Here is a 20,649-nt window from a genome sequence, read left to right as displayed (position 1 = left end):
TCAAAACACACATCACGACAAGAGACACCACATAAAGAGAGACCTAAGACAACAACATAGCAGCAACACATGGAACACAGCATGGTAGCAGCACAAATCATGGTACAAACACTATTGGGCATAGACAACAGCACAGTGGGCAAGGTAGAGACAACAATACATCACGCGAAGCAGCCACAACTGTCAGTAAGCGTGTCCATGATTTGAATCTTTGAATGAAGAGATGGAGATGAAACGGTCCGGTTAGTGTTTTTTGCAGCTTGTTCCAGTCGCTAGCTGCAGTGAACTAACTAAGGAGTCTAATGGTAGACACCTTAAAAGGAGTAGTTCACTATTTTACAACTTGATGTTAGATATTTCCTCACCCGGAAAGTACTAATCCATGCTTCAGTTTTATTTAAACAGCCATTAGAAAACTACAGCTAACTTTAGCCACCGCTAAAGGAGGCTCGCTTGGCTGGTGCTAGCACATGCGCGGATCACACACTGCTGGAACACCGATTAAGGTGTTTACATGTCCTAATAATTTGAAAGATTGCTCAGAAAACCAGCCGTTTTAAGTTTCCATTTTGACCTCAAACCGATTAAGATAAACAGAGTAAGGTGTGACATGATTATTGCGTAATCTGTCTACTGCCATAATCAGTTTAATATCCAATTATTAAAAGTGTGCATGTAAACAATCTCTTGTGTACATAAACAACTCTGATGTAATCTGACCACAATCAATCATACTGCAGAAATTCTTGTTGAACCTGGAATAGATTTTCACAAATTGCTTTATTTCAGCATTGATGTGCATAATGCCAAATACATAAGTGGCAGGAATTCACTGACTATGCCTGCAAGTCAGCAAAACACCTTGAAGCATTTTATAAAAAACATAGAAATAACAGTTTTAAACAAACACATTTACTATAATGTTCATAAAGACAAACAGTCAGAGATGAGAGCAGTTGGCTATGTTTGTGTTCTTAGTTTTATGGGCAACAGTTGCTAATACCTATGTCACCTATAAGTGTTCCCTGATTGCAAAAAAATATAAAATAATAAAAATAGAAATGCTATATCGCGCTCTGCTTGAGCATAGCCACCTGCCCTATACCATACAACTGTCTAAACACATCTAGAACCCACAATCAAAACACAGAACATAAACATCAGTAGACAATATATTATAAATATACATATAAAAACAATAGCGCCCTTCTCAGGTTTACTGTAGTCTCTTTCTGCCCTTCCGCCAGTGAGGTAAGCCACAATCTGAGGGAAGAAAATAGTGTAAGTGACAGATGAATCATTATAAAATCATATCTAAATATTTCTGATAAAATCATACCAACTGTTTCTAATAATCAATGACACTATATGAAACTTGTTTTGGTTTGCTTTGAACATCCTAGCCATGAAGTAAGCCCTTAACCTATTCACTATATTTTTGTGTTGCTATGTTATCTGTTTTTTCTTCTTGTGGTTTTTATATTCACTATTCATGTTCCTCACGAGTGCTTTATACTCCTTCCTGCCTTATATTTTCATATGGAAACTCTTCAATTGAATTGTTAACAGATATTATATAGCCTCAAAACCTCCACTGATCTCTCTGTAAAATATCAAATTAAGAGGTGCTGATGCAATTAACCTGTGAAGTTAATAGTGCATGATACAGACATGATAACAGGCCTTAACATAACATGTCTACGGCTCTATGTTGTGTCAGTATGATGCACATAAAGACAAAGAAAACAGTGAGAGGGCTGGCAGGATGTGTGGGAAGCAGCCAACATCTCATCTCTTCCCCTTTAAGATAGTGTCAAAATCAGCCAGTAAGTTCTTTCCCACGGTCTGACATGACTTAGCTTTCTTTACATTAACTCAAAGTACCATCTGGGTTAAACTTTGTTTGACCAGTCTAACCAGGCAACACATAGCTATGTTTTACCTATATAGGATGTGTAAATTATTAATAAATAGGCTAACAGGAGATATTGACAGGCAGTTCCAAGTCCTTTTATGGCACAGACCTCAATGAGTATGACCTGGGCATAGACAACCATCTCTCTTCAAACAGTGTTGAATAAGAACATAGTGTCTACAGACACTGACGAGACGCAATGAACACAACAAGCCCATATACAGTATGCCAAACCAGTTGAGTAGGTTTGTGTTGATGGGGAAAATGCCAACTTTTGGTATTTAGCAGTCATACAGCTACGCCTTATTTACTTTGAATAACTACTAAAATAGTGATTTTGTCAGACTGCATAGGCAGCAGCTCTGTAGAGATGACTTGGAATGAAATAATAAAGTCATCAAATAAAACAAATGTAACATACACAACAACCAAAATATTTAATTAAAGTAATGTGAATAATGATGGTCATTAAGTTATATACTAAATAGACAATCACTAGCATCATGGGACTTTCATTAATTGTTTTATTCTGTCCAAAAGTATGTGGTCACCTGCTCATCGAACATCTTATTCCAAAATAATGAGCATTAATATGGTGTTAGATGGAGTTGAGGTCAGGGCTCTGTGTAGGCCAGTCAAGTTCATCCACACCGAGCTCGACAAACCATTTTTCTATGGACCTCAGTTTGTGCACGGGGGTATTGTCATGCTGAAAAAGAAAGGGCCTTGCCCAAACTGTTGCCACAAAGTTGGAAGCACAGAATCGTCTAGAATATCATCTGCTGTAGCATGAAGATTTCCCTTCACTGGAACTAAGGGGCCTAGCTCGAACCATGAAAAATAGCCCCACACCCTTATTCCTCCAACAAACTTTATAGTTGGCACTAGGCATTTGGGAAGGTAGCTTTCTCCTGGCATCCACCAAACCCAGATTTGTCCGTCAGACTGCCAGATGGTGAAGCATCACTCCAGAGAACGCGTTTCCACTGCTCCAGAGTCCAATGGCGGCGAGCTTTACACCAACCCAGCTGATACTTGGCATTGCGCATGGTGATCCTAGGCTTGTGTGCGGATGCACGCCATGGAAACCCATTTCATGAAGCTCCCGACAAACAGTTATTGTGCTGACGTTGCATCAAGAGGCAGTTTGAAACTCAGTAGTGAGTGTTGCAACCGAGAACAGACAATGTTTTTGAACTACGCGCTTCAGCACTCGGCAGTCTCGTTCTGTGAGCTTGTGTGGCTTACCACTTCGCGTCTGAGCCGTAGTTGCTCCTAGACGTTTCCACTTCACAATAACAGCACTTACAGTTGACCGGGCAGCTCTAGCAGGGCAGACATTTGACGAACTGACTGGAAAGGTGGCATCCTATGACGGTGCCACGTTGCTCTTCAGTAAGGCCATTCTACTGCCAATGTTTGTCTATGGAGATTTCATGGCTGTGTGCTCAATTTTATACACCTGTCAGCAACAGGTATACTCAAAAAGCCAAATCCACAAATTTGAAGGGGTGTCCACATGCTTTTGTATATATAGTGTATCATCTGACTTCTGTCACACTTTAACAAGTAGTTAAGACTCATGTTACAAGAGGAGGAATGAATGAAAACTGCATGTCTGGAAAAGTACTCTTGATGGACAGTGGGTAATTGAATTAGAGAGGGCAGAGTTCAGAGGTAATGGAAGAGAGGAAGTACAGTAAGGGAATGAAGTGCACTCACAGTCTTGCTCTCTGTCTTCACTGGGAAAGCAGTCTTTGAAGAGACAGTGCATTGTCCGATAGCAGTTATCCAACAGAGATTTGGGAGTCACGAACCTCCAGCCTTTTGAGTCAATCTCCTTAACCCTTTTGTAGATCTCCTCTATTCGCTCTGGTGGCTCTCTCTGAGAGATAAATATACATGGCCATTATGAGATACGTTTGTTCAAACAGAGAGATGGGTAGAACAGTGATGGTGACACTATGGCCGGTCTTACACACCTCATCACTCTGTGGTGGGAACACCTGTTGGACCTTCCTGAAGAGATCCTCCAGGTCGGTGGTGTACTTGTAGGAGGGGTGTCTCACTGGCAAGACCCTCAGAATCCTCTTCAACACCTCCTGGTTGACCAACAGCCACACATCCTGCAGGTCCCCGTCTTCCAGATCCTCCACCCTCGCCCTCTGGAGGGACAAAGACAAGAGAAAGAAGTGCGGTAGATTGGAGTGAGATAGGAACAGATAGATGTTTATTTAACCTTTATCAGGGAGTCATACTGATACCAAGGTCTCTTTTACAGATGAGCCCTGAATTACATAAATTCCAGAAAATACACACTTCAAAATATAAATACAAAATGCAAGCAGAAAGAAAAACCGTCATAAACAAACAAACACATTCATCATTAATAAGGTCCTCAATCAGCTTTCTGAATTTCCCTATAGGCACCAAAACATCCAGTTTAATAATTTGTAAAGATTGTTCCACAAATAAGGTTTAAGAAAACTAAAAGCTGATTTACCTAACTCAGTAAAGACCAAAGGAACTTCCAGAGTTAACTATACCTGAGATCGGGTGCGGTAAGTCGTATGTCTAAAGTTTAGTAAAGATATTAGGAACAGTGGGACTTTTATAAAATGGCTTCATAATTGAAAACATAGCCATGTATCAACCTACGTGACATCAAAGAAGGCCAACCAACTTTCTGGTAGAGAATGCTGTGACGAGTACTGAAATTGTCACCTGTAATAAAGTGCAGTGTGCTATGAGAAACTGCATCTAACGACTTTAATGAAGTGGCAGGTGCGTTCATTTAGATGATGTCGCCATAGTCTAGGACCAATAAGATCGTTGTCCGAATAGTCGGCTTTCTACTATTTAGCGAGAGGCAGGACCTATTCTATTGAAGAAACATATTTTTATTGAGGATATATTCTAAATTGAGGAAAGGCTCTGAATTAGCAGTGAGGGATCAACAGTATCAAAAGCCTTTGACAGGTCAATGAAGAGGGCAGCACAATGGTGCCTTTTATCCATACAGTTAAACACATCATTTATAACTATGGATGCAGCAGGGATAGTGCTATGACCTGGTCTAAAACCTGACTGATGTACATTTAGAATATGTTTTCAAAAATAAGATCTTAGCTGAGAATTAATCAAGGATTCTAATATTTTAGCTAGATCAAGAAAGTTTAGAAATAGGGCGATAATTATTTAGGTCACAAGGGTCACACCACCTTTGTGAAGGCGGAGTACATGGGCCGCCTTCCAAACCTTGGGGATAGTACCAAATATAATTGTTAGGTAAAACATATGGGTTAATGATTCAGCAATCAGGGTGGCAGAGAGCTGCAGAGAAAATGGATCAAGCATATCAGCCCCAGTGGATTTTTTTGTTGTTACATCAATCTTAAGCAAGGTATCTAGAACATCGCTGATAATAAATTGTTGTAATTAAAACAAAGATTCACTAGAAGTTGACGGGATAACTGTCGAGTCAGCTAGAGTCTGGCAGAGGGAAGAGCAGTCGATTGTCTGATCAGGGTCAATTAAACCACCGTTTGTCTCAAATAAAAAGCCTGCCGAGATGAAATTATGATTAAAAGCATCACATAAGAATTAAATCAATCAATGAGGAGTTAACAGGGTTTTTCACATTTAGCCGTGTGGTTTTGAGATCAATTGTGTCAGATTAAAATCAAAGCACATACTCTTAAATTGATCTGAGGCTGGGGATAGCCAATCCAGATTCAAATCCCCTAAAATGACCAACTCCGAGGACATAAAAGGTGTTAAACACTCAGATATAGCACCAATAGCATCCACCATGGCATCGGTGGGGGGGTTAAGGACACATCTACAACCAGGAGCAAAATTGTCTTGGGACCAGAAATATTTAAAGATTGGGACGCCATGAAATTTAATTTTACATATATGGCAACCCCCCCACCACTTTTCTGTAATTTGTCACATCTAAATACATTATAATCATTTACTTCAATGTCTTTATCAGAGACAGAACCCTTTAACCATGTTTCCGAGAGAACCAGAACGTCAGGACACGAGTACTGTACCCACATTTAAATTGTGTCCATTTTATCATTATTATTTTTTATTTGTATTTTACCCCCCTTTTTCTCCACAAGTTCTATCTTCTCATCGCTGCAACTCCCCAACGGGCTCGGGAGGTGAAGATCCGCTTCATGTGTCCTCCGAAACATGACCCGCCAAACCACGCTTCTTAACACCCGCCCGCTTAACCCGGAAGACAGCTGCACCAATGAGTCGGAGGAAACACCGTTCAACTGACAACCGAAGTCACCCGGCCCGCCACAAGGAGTCGCTAGAGCGTGATGAGCCAAGTAAAGTCCCCGCGGCCAAACCCTCCCCTTACCCGGATGACGTTGGGCCAATTGTGTGCCGACGTGTGGCACTCCCGATCACGGCCAGATGTGATACAGCCTGGGATCGAACCCAAGTCTGTAGTGACGCTTTTAGCACTGCCATCCTGTGCCTTAAACCGCTGCGTCACTCGGCCCTGTGTCCATTTTCTTATCGTGCACTTGCCCAAACCCCCTGCGAGACTTAAAGTCAGAGGGGGTATTCAGCTCATTCCCATAAGAGCTAACAGACATAGGGTCATCTACAGCTATTTGTCAACTCCGCCAAAGGAGTTGAGCTGCTGTAGGGAACCGGAGTGGCTGCCAATGCTCCATTCTGGGTGTGCACAGGAGGCCTTGGTGTGGCTCCTGTTGCAAGGTTGGGGCTGCCATGGGGGGCAGTAGTGTCCAAGGCCAGTCCTGGGGATGGGAGTAGGGAGGGTAACCAAAACTAGCCTGAGAGGGAGGTTGTGGGGGTGCGAAGCTTCAAACTCTCTACATATGAGGGCTGATGATGTGAATGAAAACTCTTCTGGAGCAGGGTAGAAATTACGATCTTCGCAAGGGGGAAGATGGTGGAGGCCCTCTCTATCACTCCCCTTAGTGATGTGGCCACCCTCTCCTGTTGGGTACGCAGGTCATGATGATATGGCTGGGGAAGCCAAGCTGGGCCACAGTCAAGAGCTCCATAGCTCTCTCTGTTGTGGGACGCCATAACTTTGCTACCTTTTTATTTGCGAAAAGTGTATTCTCTAATATAAACTTTCCATTGGAGTCCATCATTAATATAATGTCTGTGGAGGATGGCAGGAGGGATGTGAGTAACTACAGGGATGAGACGGATGGATCAGCCTGGTGCATTGGTTGGTTATGTTGGTTGCTTGGGTTGCTTGGTTGGTGGGTTCTGATTCAGCTGTTGCCTTGGTCCTGAGTTTTTGTGTAACTCTTTGTAGAGTGGATGGTTGTGGCTGAGAAATTCCTGCCTTAGCTCATGTAGCTCCTTCTGCAGGTTCTGCATGTGGCTAGTGCTGACTGTGCTGGACAGTTCCTCTCTAAGTCTGCACACTTCCATCCTAAGAGCCTGGTTGTCCTCAACATTTTTCAATGCACACTGCAGCTCACGGATCTCATCCGTATGCCAACGCACCAGGCTGATCTCCTCCTCTATAAGATAGTGGTACTTTCTGACATGTTAAGTTAATTGTTGGTCTTGTGGAAAGCTGTGTGCCAAGCATTAGGATCCTCCATGTAGAACAGAAGGTCTACTTTAATTTCCTTGTTCGCTTTTAGGATGAAGTCTGCCCTCAGAGTCTCAAAGCAATTTATTTTTCCTGACTCACTTGTAACATTTTTAGTATAGCCCCAGTCGGTATTCACGTAAAAAGGAATTCCCCTCTCGACCACGCCCACAAATTCTATTAACCCCCAACAACATTGTCATTGGTTTTTTGTTATACAGAAATAACAAAACATGCCCGAAAAGCTGCTGTGTTGTTCAATGTACATGTAACCAGGTCAAAAATATCCACCTACGTATCGCAATGCTCTCACGTAGGGAAATAGAGCCTGCGAGAAGAGCCCTGTGGCTTCAGGCTATGTCGTGGGAGAGTGGGAAATAGGCTACACGTAGCTAGATTTGTGGAAAACATTTAATCCCAGGTAAGACATTTAACTTGTTTAGTACAGTCCGTTTGTAACTCCTCTCACTACTTAAAGCTGTATAGTCCGTTTGTTTGTGTTGTTGGTCGGTAGCCAGCTTGCACCCACTCACTCAAGTGGCTGCTAGCATTGTCATGAAAAGAAGCACGAGGGAATCCCTACAATATTACGTTTTTCTAAGTAGTGAGAACGCTAGGGAGCAGCTAATGTTGGATGATGTACTTTTCTTAAATGTAGAATTGTAATCGACAAAAACAAACAAGAAAATTGCATTTGAAAAAGGTCAAGTTTTTACTGTGAGACAATGTGGTAACCACATGTTGTTTTCCCCACAGGCAGGATTGCGACATTTTATCTAATACCAACTGGGTCTGTACATGATGGCCATAGAAATAAGAATAAATAGAATGGGCGTCCCCATTCAAGTCATTGATGGCATAATGGGTGGACTGGCGGCCATTGCGAGTGTACCCAAAGCAGGAAGTACAGGCAGGAAGTAAAAGTAGGAAATGTACCCATCAATCTGTGCTGTGATTTGTTGAATCAACTTAAATTACATTACAAAAAATACATTCCATTGCATGAGCCACATCAGTTAGCATCATTTGAATGAACATTCTACATTACCATGGAAATGATTACATCACAATACAAGGAAGCCATTGCGAGTGTACACCAGTCAAATTGCCAGGGTAAGAGGTTCCAAACCCATTCTATTAATTCTTATTTCTATGGTGATGGCAAGGTCTCTGAAACAATGCTTAGAGAATGCAGCCATTTTCATCTCCATGGGGACCTCTTTATACAATGCACTCTGCTCTAGAATGATGTGCACGTGCCTCTTGATGAAAGCGCTTATTATTAAATGATGCACCTGTAGATCATTTCACTAATTGTGTGTAAAGTTGTCATCAAGGAAAAGGGTGGCTACTTTGAAGAATCTAAAATCTAATATATATTTTGATTTGTTTAACATTTTTTGGTTACTACATGATTCCATGTGTTATTTCATCATTTTGATGTCTTCACTATTATTATACAATGTGGAAAATAGTAAAAATAAAGACAAACCCTTGAATGAGTAGGTGTGTCCAAACTTTTGACTGGTACTGTATAACAAACTAATAAGTGCTGCTTAAGTGCTGCTGCTCATAGTCCCAGTTGGTACTGTATTAGATAGAACCAATGATTTATACATACACTAGATGAATGATAGGGGGTGGTGTGTTCAAGACACCGTGCCTCCATCTTGACACTCCCTCACCGTTGTACAAAATATTTTAGAAGCTATAGAAATGCATTTATTAATGTATACATTTGTTTTTGCACACTTTTAAATTATATTATGTGAGCTAAACATAAAATATTTTCCTTCAAGTTAAATGTTTTTAGATTACTAATGTCACTTCCCCACTACAACAAAAACATTGTTAAATACATGTAATTTTGTCCTTGACAACATTTAATTCAAATACTGTAGAATTCCTTTCATTCCTATGGAGGACTGCTCCTACTGGGGAGTGCCAATATTGCAGTCAGGTGACTTCAAAGCCTCTCAATGGCCAATACATAGCGTCAGCAATCCAGGGTGTATACAAAGACAGTACAGCATGATTATATGCTGAAACTGCTTCTCCAAAAGAAATTCCTGATCACACTTGTAGGCAATGTCATGGCTAGCTAAAAGGCGCTGCATGGTCAATCTGACATCTGCATTGGCCGTGTAGTATTTACAGTGATATGGCCTCTGCAGAAGTCAGGGCATTCATATTTCTTGTGCTTGGTGGAGCAGCGCAGAACTGTGGAGCAGAGCTGTTGTGAAGGAATTTGTCAAGGAAGTGAGTTTGTGTTTATACACAACCTCCCACCGCCACCTAATGTCAACCAATAATTTCAATGCGGAGCTATACAGAGGCATCCGCATTGTTACAAAATTTGGGGGGGGTGCACGGGGATGCGGTACAGAGCTCAATTTGGCCTCTGCATGCCCCCGGAGGCTCCGAAATTGAGTCACACCCTCCATAAGGAGCCTACCACCAAATTTACAGATCAAGCATAAATTGGCTTTTAGCTAGCTAAGCTCATGTGTAGAAACACGTCATCGGGTCTAACGGTGGTCTCACATGTTCAACTACTTAAGACATAGGCTCAAATCTAGGTTGTATCTTTAAATTTGGAGAAAATCAACAACTAAGGGGACTTGTCAAACCCCGGCCTGGTGTGTTTGGTCTGTTTCACAAGCGTTCCCGGGAATTGTCACGGTTTTGCACCTCTGGGTTTAGAAACTCTGTGGTTTTATGTACATCATTGGATGTACATCAAGAGCCTGCCTGTGGGGAAAACAAGGTGTGGTTACCTAGATTACCCCTTTTCTGTATGACAAAAAAATCAAGGACAAAGTGGGCTCTTTTACAATGGGTGTGAAAGGGAAAATGTTTTTGTTTTCCCCAATTTGTGTGCGTGGTCGAGGAGAATTTCTTATTATTACGTGAATATCGACTTGGACTATGGAATTGGTTGCTAGGTGACTGATGGAGTGATAAGAGTGAAGATAAAGGAGGGAGAATAAGGAAGCAATGTAGACAAAGGGTGAGTGAGTGGGTGGTGTGACAAGTAGATTTTTTCCATGATTTAAGTTAGACCAGTGATAATGATAAGGAAACAAAGGGAGGGACTCACCAGCCTGGTGATGTTGCTGAGTTTGAAGACCTCCTCATAGTGAACTCTGATGGTGTAATTAATGGGTAAATTGTGTTTCTGTTAAAAAGACAGGAAAAATGTTGGTGTCAGATTGTGTTTGTAGAAAAATACCACATATATCAACTGTCATTGTCTTTTTTCTATGCTGTGATCCACACACTAGTCTTGCCTAATTTCATTAATATTCCAAATGTGTTGTAAGTGTCTCGATATATCCTGTCCCCTTCTTACCATGTTACGTCTTCTGCCTATGAGTTTGTTTTTCAACGTCTTCAAAGACGTGCACTGGGCTGTTCTGGGCGTCATCAAAACAGGTGGTAGTACACATATCAAACCTACAGGGGGCACAACATACATATGATATCATATAACATGTCACTCACTGACGCAGTTAAATATTCTAAAACAGTGTCGTAGCAGTATTGAAGTGGTATAATTGTGGTGAGAACTGAGTAAAGATGTTGAGACTGTCACAGTGCAAAGCCAGACCATAGCTCCTAGCTAGACCTCTGTGGTTGCTTTGCTAAAATGAATTATGCTGAACCATGACCTCTTCTTTCCATCAGACTCATCATCTCACTGAGAATCCACCAATCTAAGAGAAAGCCCCAGCTGAGCCAGATTACAATACTGATTAAACACAACAATAATCTCCTCTAAAACGCTTTCACCTTAATCTGCATGCGGTCAAGTGCAGGAGACATCCAATACAGTCATGGTCAGTGGTACATTTTTGCTATTATGTTTGAAAACAGGATTTTGGTCCTGTGGTCCAAACGCAGACTGAGACAGTAGTACCTATTTTGACAAAAGGGTATTTTTTCTCAGGAGTAACTAACTCTGACTAGCACAGTTTCATAGCAGTGGGGGCAGAGTGACTGGTGGCATGCAGTCCAAAGCCAGTCTGTTGTGGACCACTGTGTGGTTAGATCCTGTGGCCGAGGGCTTAGATGTAGATGATTGTATAGTGACTCTGAGTCAGCAAAATCTCCAAGACCTCACAGCACACTTCCTAGGAATGTACCTCACTGCACTTCTACAGTCAGGGGCTCAAACATCAGATACCTCACTCACCCTACCCCCCTCTCTTGCCTTCAATACACGTTCTTCCTCTCATTTTTTACTCAAGTGTGTGTATTTCTTTCTCTCTGTTACAGGACGTGGTTAGATACATCGGTTTAACAGCTTTTTTGGAACAGAAACCAGACCTACGCAACACTTTTTTTTGTTATCTCTCTTTCAATCTGAGATAGGAACTGATCAGACCTATGACGTCTTCTACAGTTCTTCAGTTTAAGGGGGGGGGGGGGGGGCTTTGATCTCTTTTACGAAAACCCTTTAGGGGTTTCTCCATAGCAGAACAAACTTTGTGTAAATCGTGATGAAGGTCTATTGTCCGAAACATTCGTGGTCCATTAAATGAAGAACCCTTTGTAGAATATACAAGAATGTCAGTGTGATTGATTTTCTTTTACTAACATATGGTATGCAACCATGGTGCCCAATGGGAAAAGGTATGCATCATTCAATTTATTACCACTCTCCAAAGACAACTGGGGCTCAGTTGCTGAACAGACGTATGGTACTATAAACTCCCAACGGTCTCTACTGACAGATGTATTTCCTCACACTATTAAGGGCCTCTTAGCGCTCAGTAGGTGTATAAGTGGCTGAAGTGATGGGGCCTCACCCAGCCCATTGCAACACAAACAAAAAATATTCAAGAAACCAGGAATAACATCCATAATCTACCGGTACACATAATCTCAGTTCTGATCCCACACCACTACATCCCCACAAAATGTCAAGATTCTAGCCTTTGACCTGACACGTAGTTCCCAGGGCAGTTGCTGTAGGTTAGAGTGACATCCGCAAGCCCCCCAATTCTTCACACATGCACCACAGGACTTCTCTTACCCAATAGAGCTCCCAGGAGCCAGGCTGTTGACCGGACCATACTCCAATTTATGCCCCTGTTCAAACACGCTGGAGGCCTCCGACTCAGATCACACACTGTTCCAGAGCACCACAAGGTTCTTCTCGCTCCTTGTTAGCCTGTAACAGCAACACAGACAGGCATTTTTAACAGTTCGACATTGACTGTCTTCACTGGTTTCAATCAGATTTGTTCTGAATAGCTATAAACACCACAAAACCCTTGTCAGGTTGAAAGAACAGGAAATAATCAATGTACAGTATACGTTGACATTTGATGACAGACCTTCGTGTACATCTACGGCCACCAACCACTTAATGTCAAAAGGAGAAGTTTGAATTTTGAAACACTGTATTGCCAAAACCGGTGCATAGACAAAGCTGCGGGAAGATGTTTGGGGGTGGGGGGAAAACATTTTTTTTTGCCAGCACTACAGACGGCTATATCGTGGAAACCCCTTAAAATTAGTGGATTTGACTATTTCAGCCACACCCGTTGCTGAAAGGTGTATAAAATCGAGCGCACAGCCACACAATCTCCATAGACAAACATTGGCAGTAGAATGGCCTTACTGAAGAATTCAGTGACTTTCAACGTGGCACCACACTGCCACCTTTCCATCAAGTCAGTTCATCAAATTTCTGCCCTGCTAGAGCTGCCCCGGTCAACTGTAAGGGCTGTTATTGTGAAGTAGAAATTTCTAGGAGCAACAACGGCTCAGTCATTGCCACACAATATATATATATATACATACATACATACACAATGAACAAAAATATAAATGCAACATGTAAAGTGTTGGTCCCATGTTTCATGAGCTGAAATAAAAGATGCCATGCACACAAAAAGCGTATTTCTCTCAAATTTTGGCACAAACTTGTTTACATCCCCGTTAGTGAGCATTTCTCATTTGCCAACATAATCTATCCACCTGACAGGTGTGGCATTTCAAGAAGTTGATTAAACAACATGATCATTACACAAGTGCACCTTGTGCTGGGGAAAATACAAGACCACTCTAAAATGTGCAGTTTTGTCACACAACACAATGCCACAGATGTCTCAAGTTGAGGGAGTGTGCAATTGGCATACTGACTGCGGGAATGCCCACCAGAGCTGTTGGCAGAGAATTTAATGTTAATTTCTCTACCATAAGCTGCCTGAAACGTTGTTTTATAGAATTTGGCAGTGAGTCCAACCAGCCTCACAACCGCAGACCACGTGTAACCATGCCAGCCCAGGACCTCCACATCCGGCTTCGTCATCTGCGGGATCAGCTGAGACCAGCCACCCAGACTGCTGATGAAATTGAGGAGTATTTCTGTCTGTAATAAATCCCCTTTGTGGGGAAAAACTAATTCTGATTGGCTGCCCCTGCCCAGTCATGTGAAATCCATAGATTAGGGCCTAATTAATGTATTTCAATTGACTGATTTCCTTATATTAACTGTAACTCAGTAAAATCATTGACATTTAATTAAATGTTTTATATATAGTACCAGTCAAAAGTTTGGACACACTCATTCAAGGGTTTTTCTTTATTTTGACTATTTCCTACATTGTAGAATAATAGTAAAGACATCAAAACTATGAAATTACACATATGGAATCATGTAGTAATCAAAAAACTGTCAAACAAATCAAAATATATTTAACATTTTCGATTCATCATAGCCACCCTTTGCCTTGATGACAGCTTTGCACACTCTTGGCATTCTCTCAACCAGCTTCATGAGGTAGTCATCTGGAAAGCATTTCAATTTTAAAAGGCGTGCCTTGTTAAAAGTTAATTTGTGGAATTTCTGTACTTAATGCGTTGAGCCAATCAGTTGTGTTGTAGAGGTGGTATAGAGAAGAGCTCTATTTGGTAAAAGACCAAGTCCATATTATGGCAAGAACAGCTCAAATAAGCAAAGAGAAACAACAGTCCATTATGACTGACATGAAAGTCAGTCAATCTGGAAAATTTCAAGAACTTTGAACGTTTCTTCAAGTGCAGTCGCAAAAACCATCAAGCACTATGATGAAACTGGCTCTCATGAGGACTGCCACAGGAAAGGAAGACCCAGAGTTACCTCTGCTGCAGAGGATAAGTTCATTAGAGTTAGAAGCCTCAGAAATTGCAGCCCAAATAAATTCTTCAGAGTTCAAGTTGGACCGCAGAGTGAAGGAAAAGCAGCCAACAAGTGCTCAGCATACAGTGGGGCAAAAAAGTATTTAGTCAGCCACCAATTGGGCAAGTTCTCCCACTTAAAAAGATGAGAGAGGCCTGTAATTTTCATCATAGGTACACTTCAACTATGACAGACAAAATGAGAAGAAAAAAAATACAGAAAATCACATTGTAGGATTTTTAATGAATTTATTTGCAAATTATGGTGGAAAATAAGTATTTGGTCAATAACAAAAGTTTATCTCAATACTTTGTTATATACCCTTTGTTGGCAATGACAGAGGTCAAACGTTTTCTGTAAGTCTTCGCAAGGTTTTCAGACACTGTTGCTGGTATTTTGGCCCATTCCTCCATGCAGATCTCCTCTAGAGCAGTGATGTTTTGGGGCTGTTGCTGGGCAACACGGACTTTCAACTCCCTCCAAAGATTTTCTATGGGGTTGAGATCTGGAGACTGGCTAGGCCAATCCAGGACCTTGAAATGCTTCTTACGAAGCCACTCCTTCGTTGCCCGGGCGGTGTGTTTGGGATCATTGTCATGCTGAAAGACCCAACCACGTTTCATCTTCAATGCCCTTGCTGATGGAAGGAGGTTTTCACTCAAAATCTCACGATACATGGCCCCATTCATTCTTTCCTTTACACGGATCAGTCGTTCTGGTCCCTTTGCAGAAAAACAGCCCCAAAGCATGATGTTTCCACCCCCATGCTTCACAGTAGGTATGGTGTTCTTTGGATGCAACTCAGCATTCTTTGTCCTCCAAACACGACGAGTTGAGTTTTTACCAAAAAGTTATATTTTGGTTTCATCTGACCATATGACATTCTCCCAATCTTCTTCTGGATCATCCAAATGCTCTCTAGCAAACTTCAGACAGGCCTGGACATGTACTGGCTTAAGCAGGGGGACACGTCTGGCACTGCAGGATTTGAGTCCCTGGCGGCGTAGTGTGTTACTGATGGTAGGCTTTGTTACTTTGGTCCCAGCTCTCTGCAGGTAATTCACTAGGTCCCCCCGTGTGGTTCTGGGATTTTTGCTCACCGTTCTTGTGATCATTTTGACCCCACGGGGTGAGATCTTGCGTGGAGCCCCAGATCGATGGAGATTATCAGTGGTCTTGTATGTCTTCCATTTCCTAATAATTGCTCCCACAGTTGATTTCTTCAAACCAAGCTGCTTACCTATTGCAGATTCAGTCTTCCCAGCCTGGTGCAGGTCTACAATTTTGTTTCTGGTGTCCTTTGACAGCTCTTTGGTCTTGGCCATAGTGGAGTTTGGAGTGTGACTGTTTGAGGTTGTGGACAGGTGTCTTTTATACTGATAACAAGTTCAAACAGGTGCTATTAATACAGGTAACGAGTGGAGGACAGAGGAGCCTCTTAAAGAAGAAGTTACAGGTCTGTGAGAGCCAGAAATCTTGCTTGTTTGTAGGTGACCAAATACTTATTTTCCACCATAATCTGCAAATAAATTCATTAAAAATCCTACAATGTGATCTTCTGGATTTTTTTTCTCATTTTATCTGTCATAGTTGAAGTGTACCTATGATGAAAATTACAGGCCTCTCTCATCTTATTAAGTGGGAGAACTTGCACAATTGGTGGCTGACTAAATACTTTTTTGCCCCACCGTATGTGGGAACTCCTTCAAGACTGTTGGAAAAGCATTCCAGGTGAAGCTGGATGAGAGAATGCCAAGAGTGTACAAAGCTGTCATCAAAGTAAAGGGTGGCTATTTGAAGAATCTCAAATATAAAATAAATTTTGATTTGTTTAACACTTTTTGGGTTACTACATGATTCCATATGTGTTATTTCATCGTTTTGATGTGTTCATTATTCTACAATGTAGAAAATAGTGAAGATAAAGAAAAATCCTTGAATGAGAAGGTGTCCAAACCTTTGACTGATACTGTATATATACAGTTGAAGTCGGAAATTTACATACACCTTTGCCAAATATATTTGAACCCCGTTTTTCACAATTCCTGACATTTAATCCTAGTGAAAATTCCCTGTCTTAGGTCAGTTAGGATTACCACTTTATTTTAAGAATGTGAAATGTCAGAATAATAGTAGAGAATGATTTATTTCAGATTGTATTTCTTTCATCACATTCCCAGTGGGTCAGAAGTTTACATACACTCAATTAGTATTTGGTAGCATTGCCTTTTAATTGTTTAACTTGGGTCAAACGTTTCAGGTAGCCTTTCACAAGCTTCCCACAATAAGTTGGGTGAATTCTGGCCCATTCCTCCTGACAGAGCTGGTGTAACTGAGTCAGGTTTGTAGGCCTCCTTGCTCGAACACGCTTTTTCAGTTCTGCCCACAAATTGTCTATAGGATTGAGGTGAGGGCTTTGTGATGGCCACTCCAATACCTTGACTTTGTTGTCCTTAAGCCATTTTGCCACAACTTTGGAAGTATGCTTGAGGTCAATGTTCATTTGGAAGACCCATTTGCGAACAAGCTTTAACTTCCTGACTGACGTCTTGAGATGTTGCTTCAATATATCCACATACTTTTCCTCCCTCATGATGCCATCTATTTTGTGAAGTGCACCAGTCACTCCTGCAGCAAAGCACCCCTACAACATGATGCTGCCACCCCTGTGCTTCACGGTTGGGATGGTGTTCTTCGGCTTGCGAGCATCCCCTATTTTCCTCCAAACATAACGATGGTCATTATGGCCAAACAGTTCTATTTTTGTTTCATCAGACCAGAGGACATTTCTCCAAAAAGTACGATCTTTATCCCCATGTGCAGTTGCAAACCGTAGTCTGGCTTTTTATGGCAGTTTTGGAGCAGTGGCTTCTTCCTTGCTGAGAGGCCTTTCAGGTTATGTCGATATAGGACTCGTTTTACTGTGGATATAGATACTTTTGTACCTGTGTCCTCCAGCATCCTCACAAGGTCCTTTGCTGTTGTTCTGGGATTGATTTGCACTTTTTGCACCAAAGTACGTTCATCTCTAGGAGACCGAATGCGTCTCCTTCCTGAGCGGTATGACGGCTGCATGGTCCCATGGTGTTTATACTTGCGTACAATTGTTTGTACAGATGAACGTGGTACATTCAGGCATTTGGAAATTGCTCCAAGGATGAACCAGACTTGGAGGTCTACACATTTTTTCTGAGGTCTTGGCTGATTTCTTTTGATTTTCCCATGATGTCAAGCAAAGAGGCACTGAGTTTGAAAGTAGGCCTTGAAATACATCCACAGGTACACCTCCAATTGACTCAAATTATGTCAATTAGCCTATCAGAAGCTTCTAAAGCCATGACATAATTTTCTGGAATTTTCCAAGCTGTTTAAAGGCACAGTCAACTTAGTGTATGTAAACTTCTGACCCACTGGAATTGTGATACAGTGAATTATAAGTGAAATAATCTGTTTGTGAACAATTGTTGGTAAAATCGTTTGTGTCATGCACAATCACAGAACAATTGTTGGAAAAATTACTTGTGTCATGCACAAAGTAGATGTCCGAATCAACTTGCCAAAACTATAGTTTGTTAACAAGACATTTGTGGGGTGGTTGAAAAACGAGTTTTAATGACTCAACTTCACATGTGAATCCAAAATACATTTGAATTCTGAAATTCTCACATCTGGAGGCATGACAAATGTGAATGGCGTGTGAATGATGTGATCATTCATTCACGTGAATTTCCATGATCAGTTCCAAAAAAAATACAGAAAATTATGACAAAATTGACAACAAGAACATTAAATCACACATCACAGCTGTAACTTGGAGAAAAGTAGAGGACAGTGCCCCAAAAATAACTTACATATATCACATGTATGGACATATGTTATATGACAATAAAATGCATAGCAAATAGAGTAGGCATAGCCAACACTGGCAAATAACATGTCTCTAAGTATGATGGGAAATGTTATAATCTATCCTTTGGATCATGGATCCCAAGGGTCTTCATTATTTAGCCCTATAGCCTACAATATCAAAACAGCACCTTCGGGTTGCATCCTCAGCGTCCATATTAAATAATAACATGTCTTATAAGGCCATATAACTAAAGTTGGCTAAGCGCAGCAATACACATCCAATATTTGCTCAAGACGTTACAAATATCACTTCCATATTCACCTGCACAATCACAGCAGTAACTCCACAGAAACTCGCAACTTCAACACTCCGTTATCTTCAGAATGACCATCAGCAGCAGCGACCAAAAGCACACATGGTTCACACAAACGACTTACTTACAAGGCTGGGAAACCACGCGTGCGTGTCTGGTCAGTGACATTGAAACAATGTCATCTTTAATAGATGACCTGCGCGTAGCAACTCCCAGAGCAAAACCCCCGTTTTAGGCGAACGCGAATTTGGGAAACTCCCTGAAGCCTCACTTTCTTTGGCCCAGAATTCCAAAACGAGAGAATATTGATTAATTGCGCAATGCCCATATGGTCGTCTCCAGCTCCACCTTGCAGGCGTAAATTGTCAGGTTTTACTTTCACTTTCCATGCACTGCGCCATAACTCTCCCAAATAATATTCTCACCCCCGACTAGACTGCCCTAAATAGTACATTCTAATTCAATATCCTAATACAAATAAAAAATTATAGAATTCAAATACAATTTGTTGGCACAGATATCGCACCATACTCCACATTCAGCTCCATAGGCTTAAAACTTACTCCATGTGCTCAACAGCCACGCGGCCATGTAAGGCAATTTATTCACAATCACACAATTTCATGACATTAACACCACTTATCTTCTAGGGCAGAGTTCATTGTGAACAAATAGACTGAATGCTCGAGTGACCAACATAAGCCTACTCAGGACAGCTAGGGTACCAAACTGTCCCACCACAAACGCCCACGTGGATCATTATGGATTTATTTGGGCTTTATCCCGCAGTACTGAGGTGCAGCATGAATGAGACTCTGGAAAATAATACTTCAATGGCTACAGGATTTGTTAATGGTTTTGGTAACATTTCTGAAGCTGAAATGGGGCTGCTCGTGTTTGAGAAAATTACAAATATTATGGAGGACATTCATTTGCCTTCTGACCCAAGTGGTTAACTTATCATCATCCATTAGTCAGCTGTAAAATCAAAGTCTAGGTCTTATTAGAATAGCCTAAACCTAATTACACTAGAAGGGGTGGGTAGCCAACAGTCAAAGTGGAATCCTCTCCCCTGTTTCCTTCCCTTCAGATGCTGTGTGTGAAAAAAGTTTACTGGTGAAAGCAAACACCTCTGATACAATATTGTTTATTTCTATGTTTCAAAATCAAGATAATTGCAGAGGAAGCTCCTTTACACCTGGGGTTCTCAAACGTTTTTGGGGCCGGGACCCCTTTTGTGATAGTAAATTCATCAGGGACCCCCTCAATCAGGAAAAACTCCAGTGAGATAAAAAAAAAAAAAGCATACAAGGAGTTCTACTATGACTTTGACAGTGCATGGCCGAACTAAACAAATCTCAGGCCCTGGGAAGGCCCATCTCTTGGCATCTGAGAGAACATTTAGCAGTTTTCAAGCAATTTTCCTGCAATTCTACACATTTTGTCATGGGGCAGAGATGTTTTGTTGTTGTCGCTTTAAATACTGTCTTGCCTGCATCTAACTGATCTAGGGTGTAATCATAAGTCCAACAATTGCAAACGAGAGCTTCTATTGGACAAATTCAGGTATGTTTTGTTCCATTTGCTTCTGTTTAATAATATTGTATTACACCTTCTAAACTTATTCCATGGATCCCTCAGCCAAAATGTGTTTAATCAGTTAGTAATATTCTTTTTAAAAATTGATGTAAAAAAAATATATTTTTTAACTACATGTTTTAGATCTGGCTCCGGACTAGCTGCTGTACCTCATCCACAGACCCCACTTTAAGAACCCCTGCTGTAGGCCATCGAGACG

At 41.3% G+C, this 20,649-nt stretch overlaps 1 protein-coding gene and 1 long non-coding RNA gene across 3 annotated transcripts; one reads left to right on the top strand and one right to left on the bottom strand.

Moving 5' to 3' along the window:
• Nucleotides 1-761: 761 nt before the first annotated feature.
• Nucleotides 762-19,230, bottom strand: il34 (interleukin 34). Of its 2 annotated transcripts, none has more exons than XM_055934308.1 (7): nt 18,860-19,230; nt 12,556-12,693; nt 10,870-10,973; nt 10,618-10,695; nt 3,898-4,080; nt 3,638-3,800; nt 762-1,263 (listed from the first exon to the last, which is right to left on the bottom strand). In XM_055934308.1, the coding sequence occupies exons 2-7, from the start codon at nt 12,593-12,595 to the stop codon at nt 1,217-1,219; spliced, it is 615 nt and encodes a 204-aa protein (XP_055790283.1). In that variant the 5' UTR covers nt 12,596-12,693; nt 18,860-19,230; the 3' UTR covers nt 762-1,216. The 2 variants fall into 2 exon arrangements, with proteins under 2 accessions (XP_055790283.1, XP_055790284.1); XM_055934309.1 differs by having other exon boundaries at nt 18,980-19,230.
• LOC129862541 (uncharacterized) lies at nt 7,719-11,930 on the top strand. The gene is made up of 3 exons (XR_008760779.1): nt 7,719-7,938; nt 11,205-11,356; nt 11,796-11,930. It is a non-coding gene; the product is annotated as an uncharacterized LOC129862541 (long non-coding RNA).
• Nucleotides 19,231-20,649: the final 1,419 nt, after the last annotated feature.

This window comes from Salvelinus fontinalis, chromosome 9 (assembly GCF_029448725.1).
Source record: "Salvelinus fontinalis isolate EN_2023a chromosome 9, ASM2944872v1, whole genome shotgun sequence".
Classification (NCBI taxonomy): Eukaryota; Metazoa; Chordata; class Actinopteri; order Salmoniformes; family Salmonidae; genus Salvelinus; species Salvelinus fontinalis.
The sequence above is the reverse complement of the archived record's forward strand: the minus strand, read 5'-3'. Positions and strand labels throughout refer to the sequence as shown.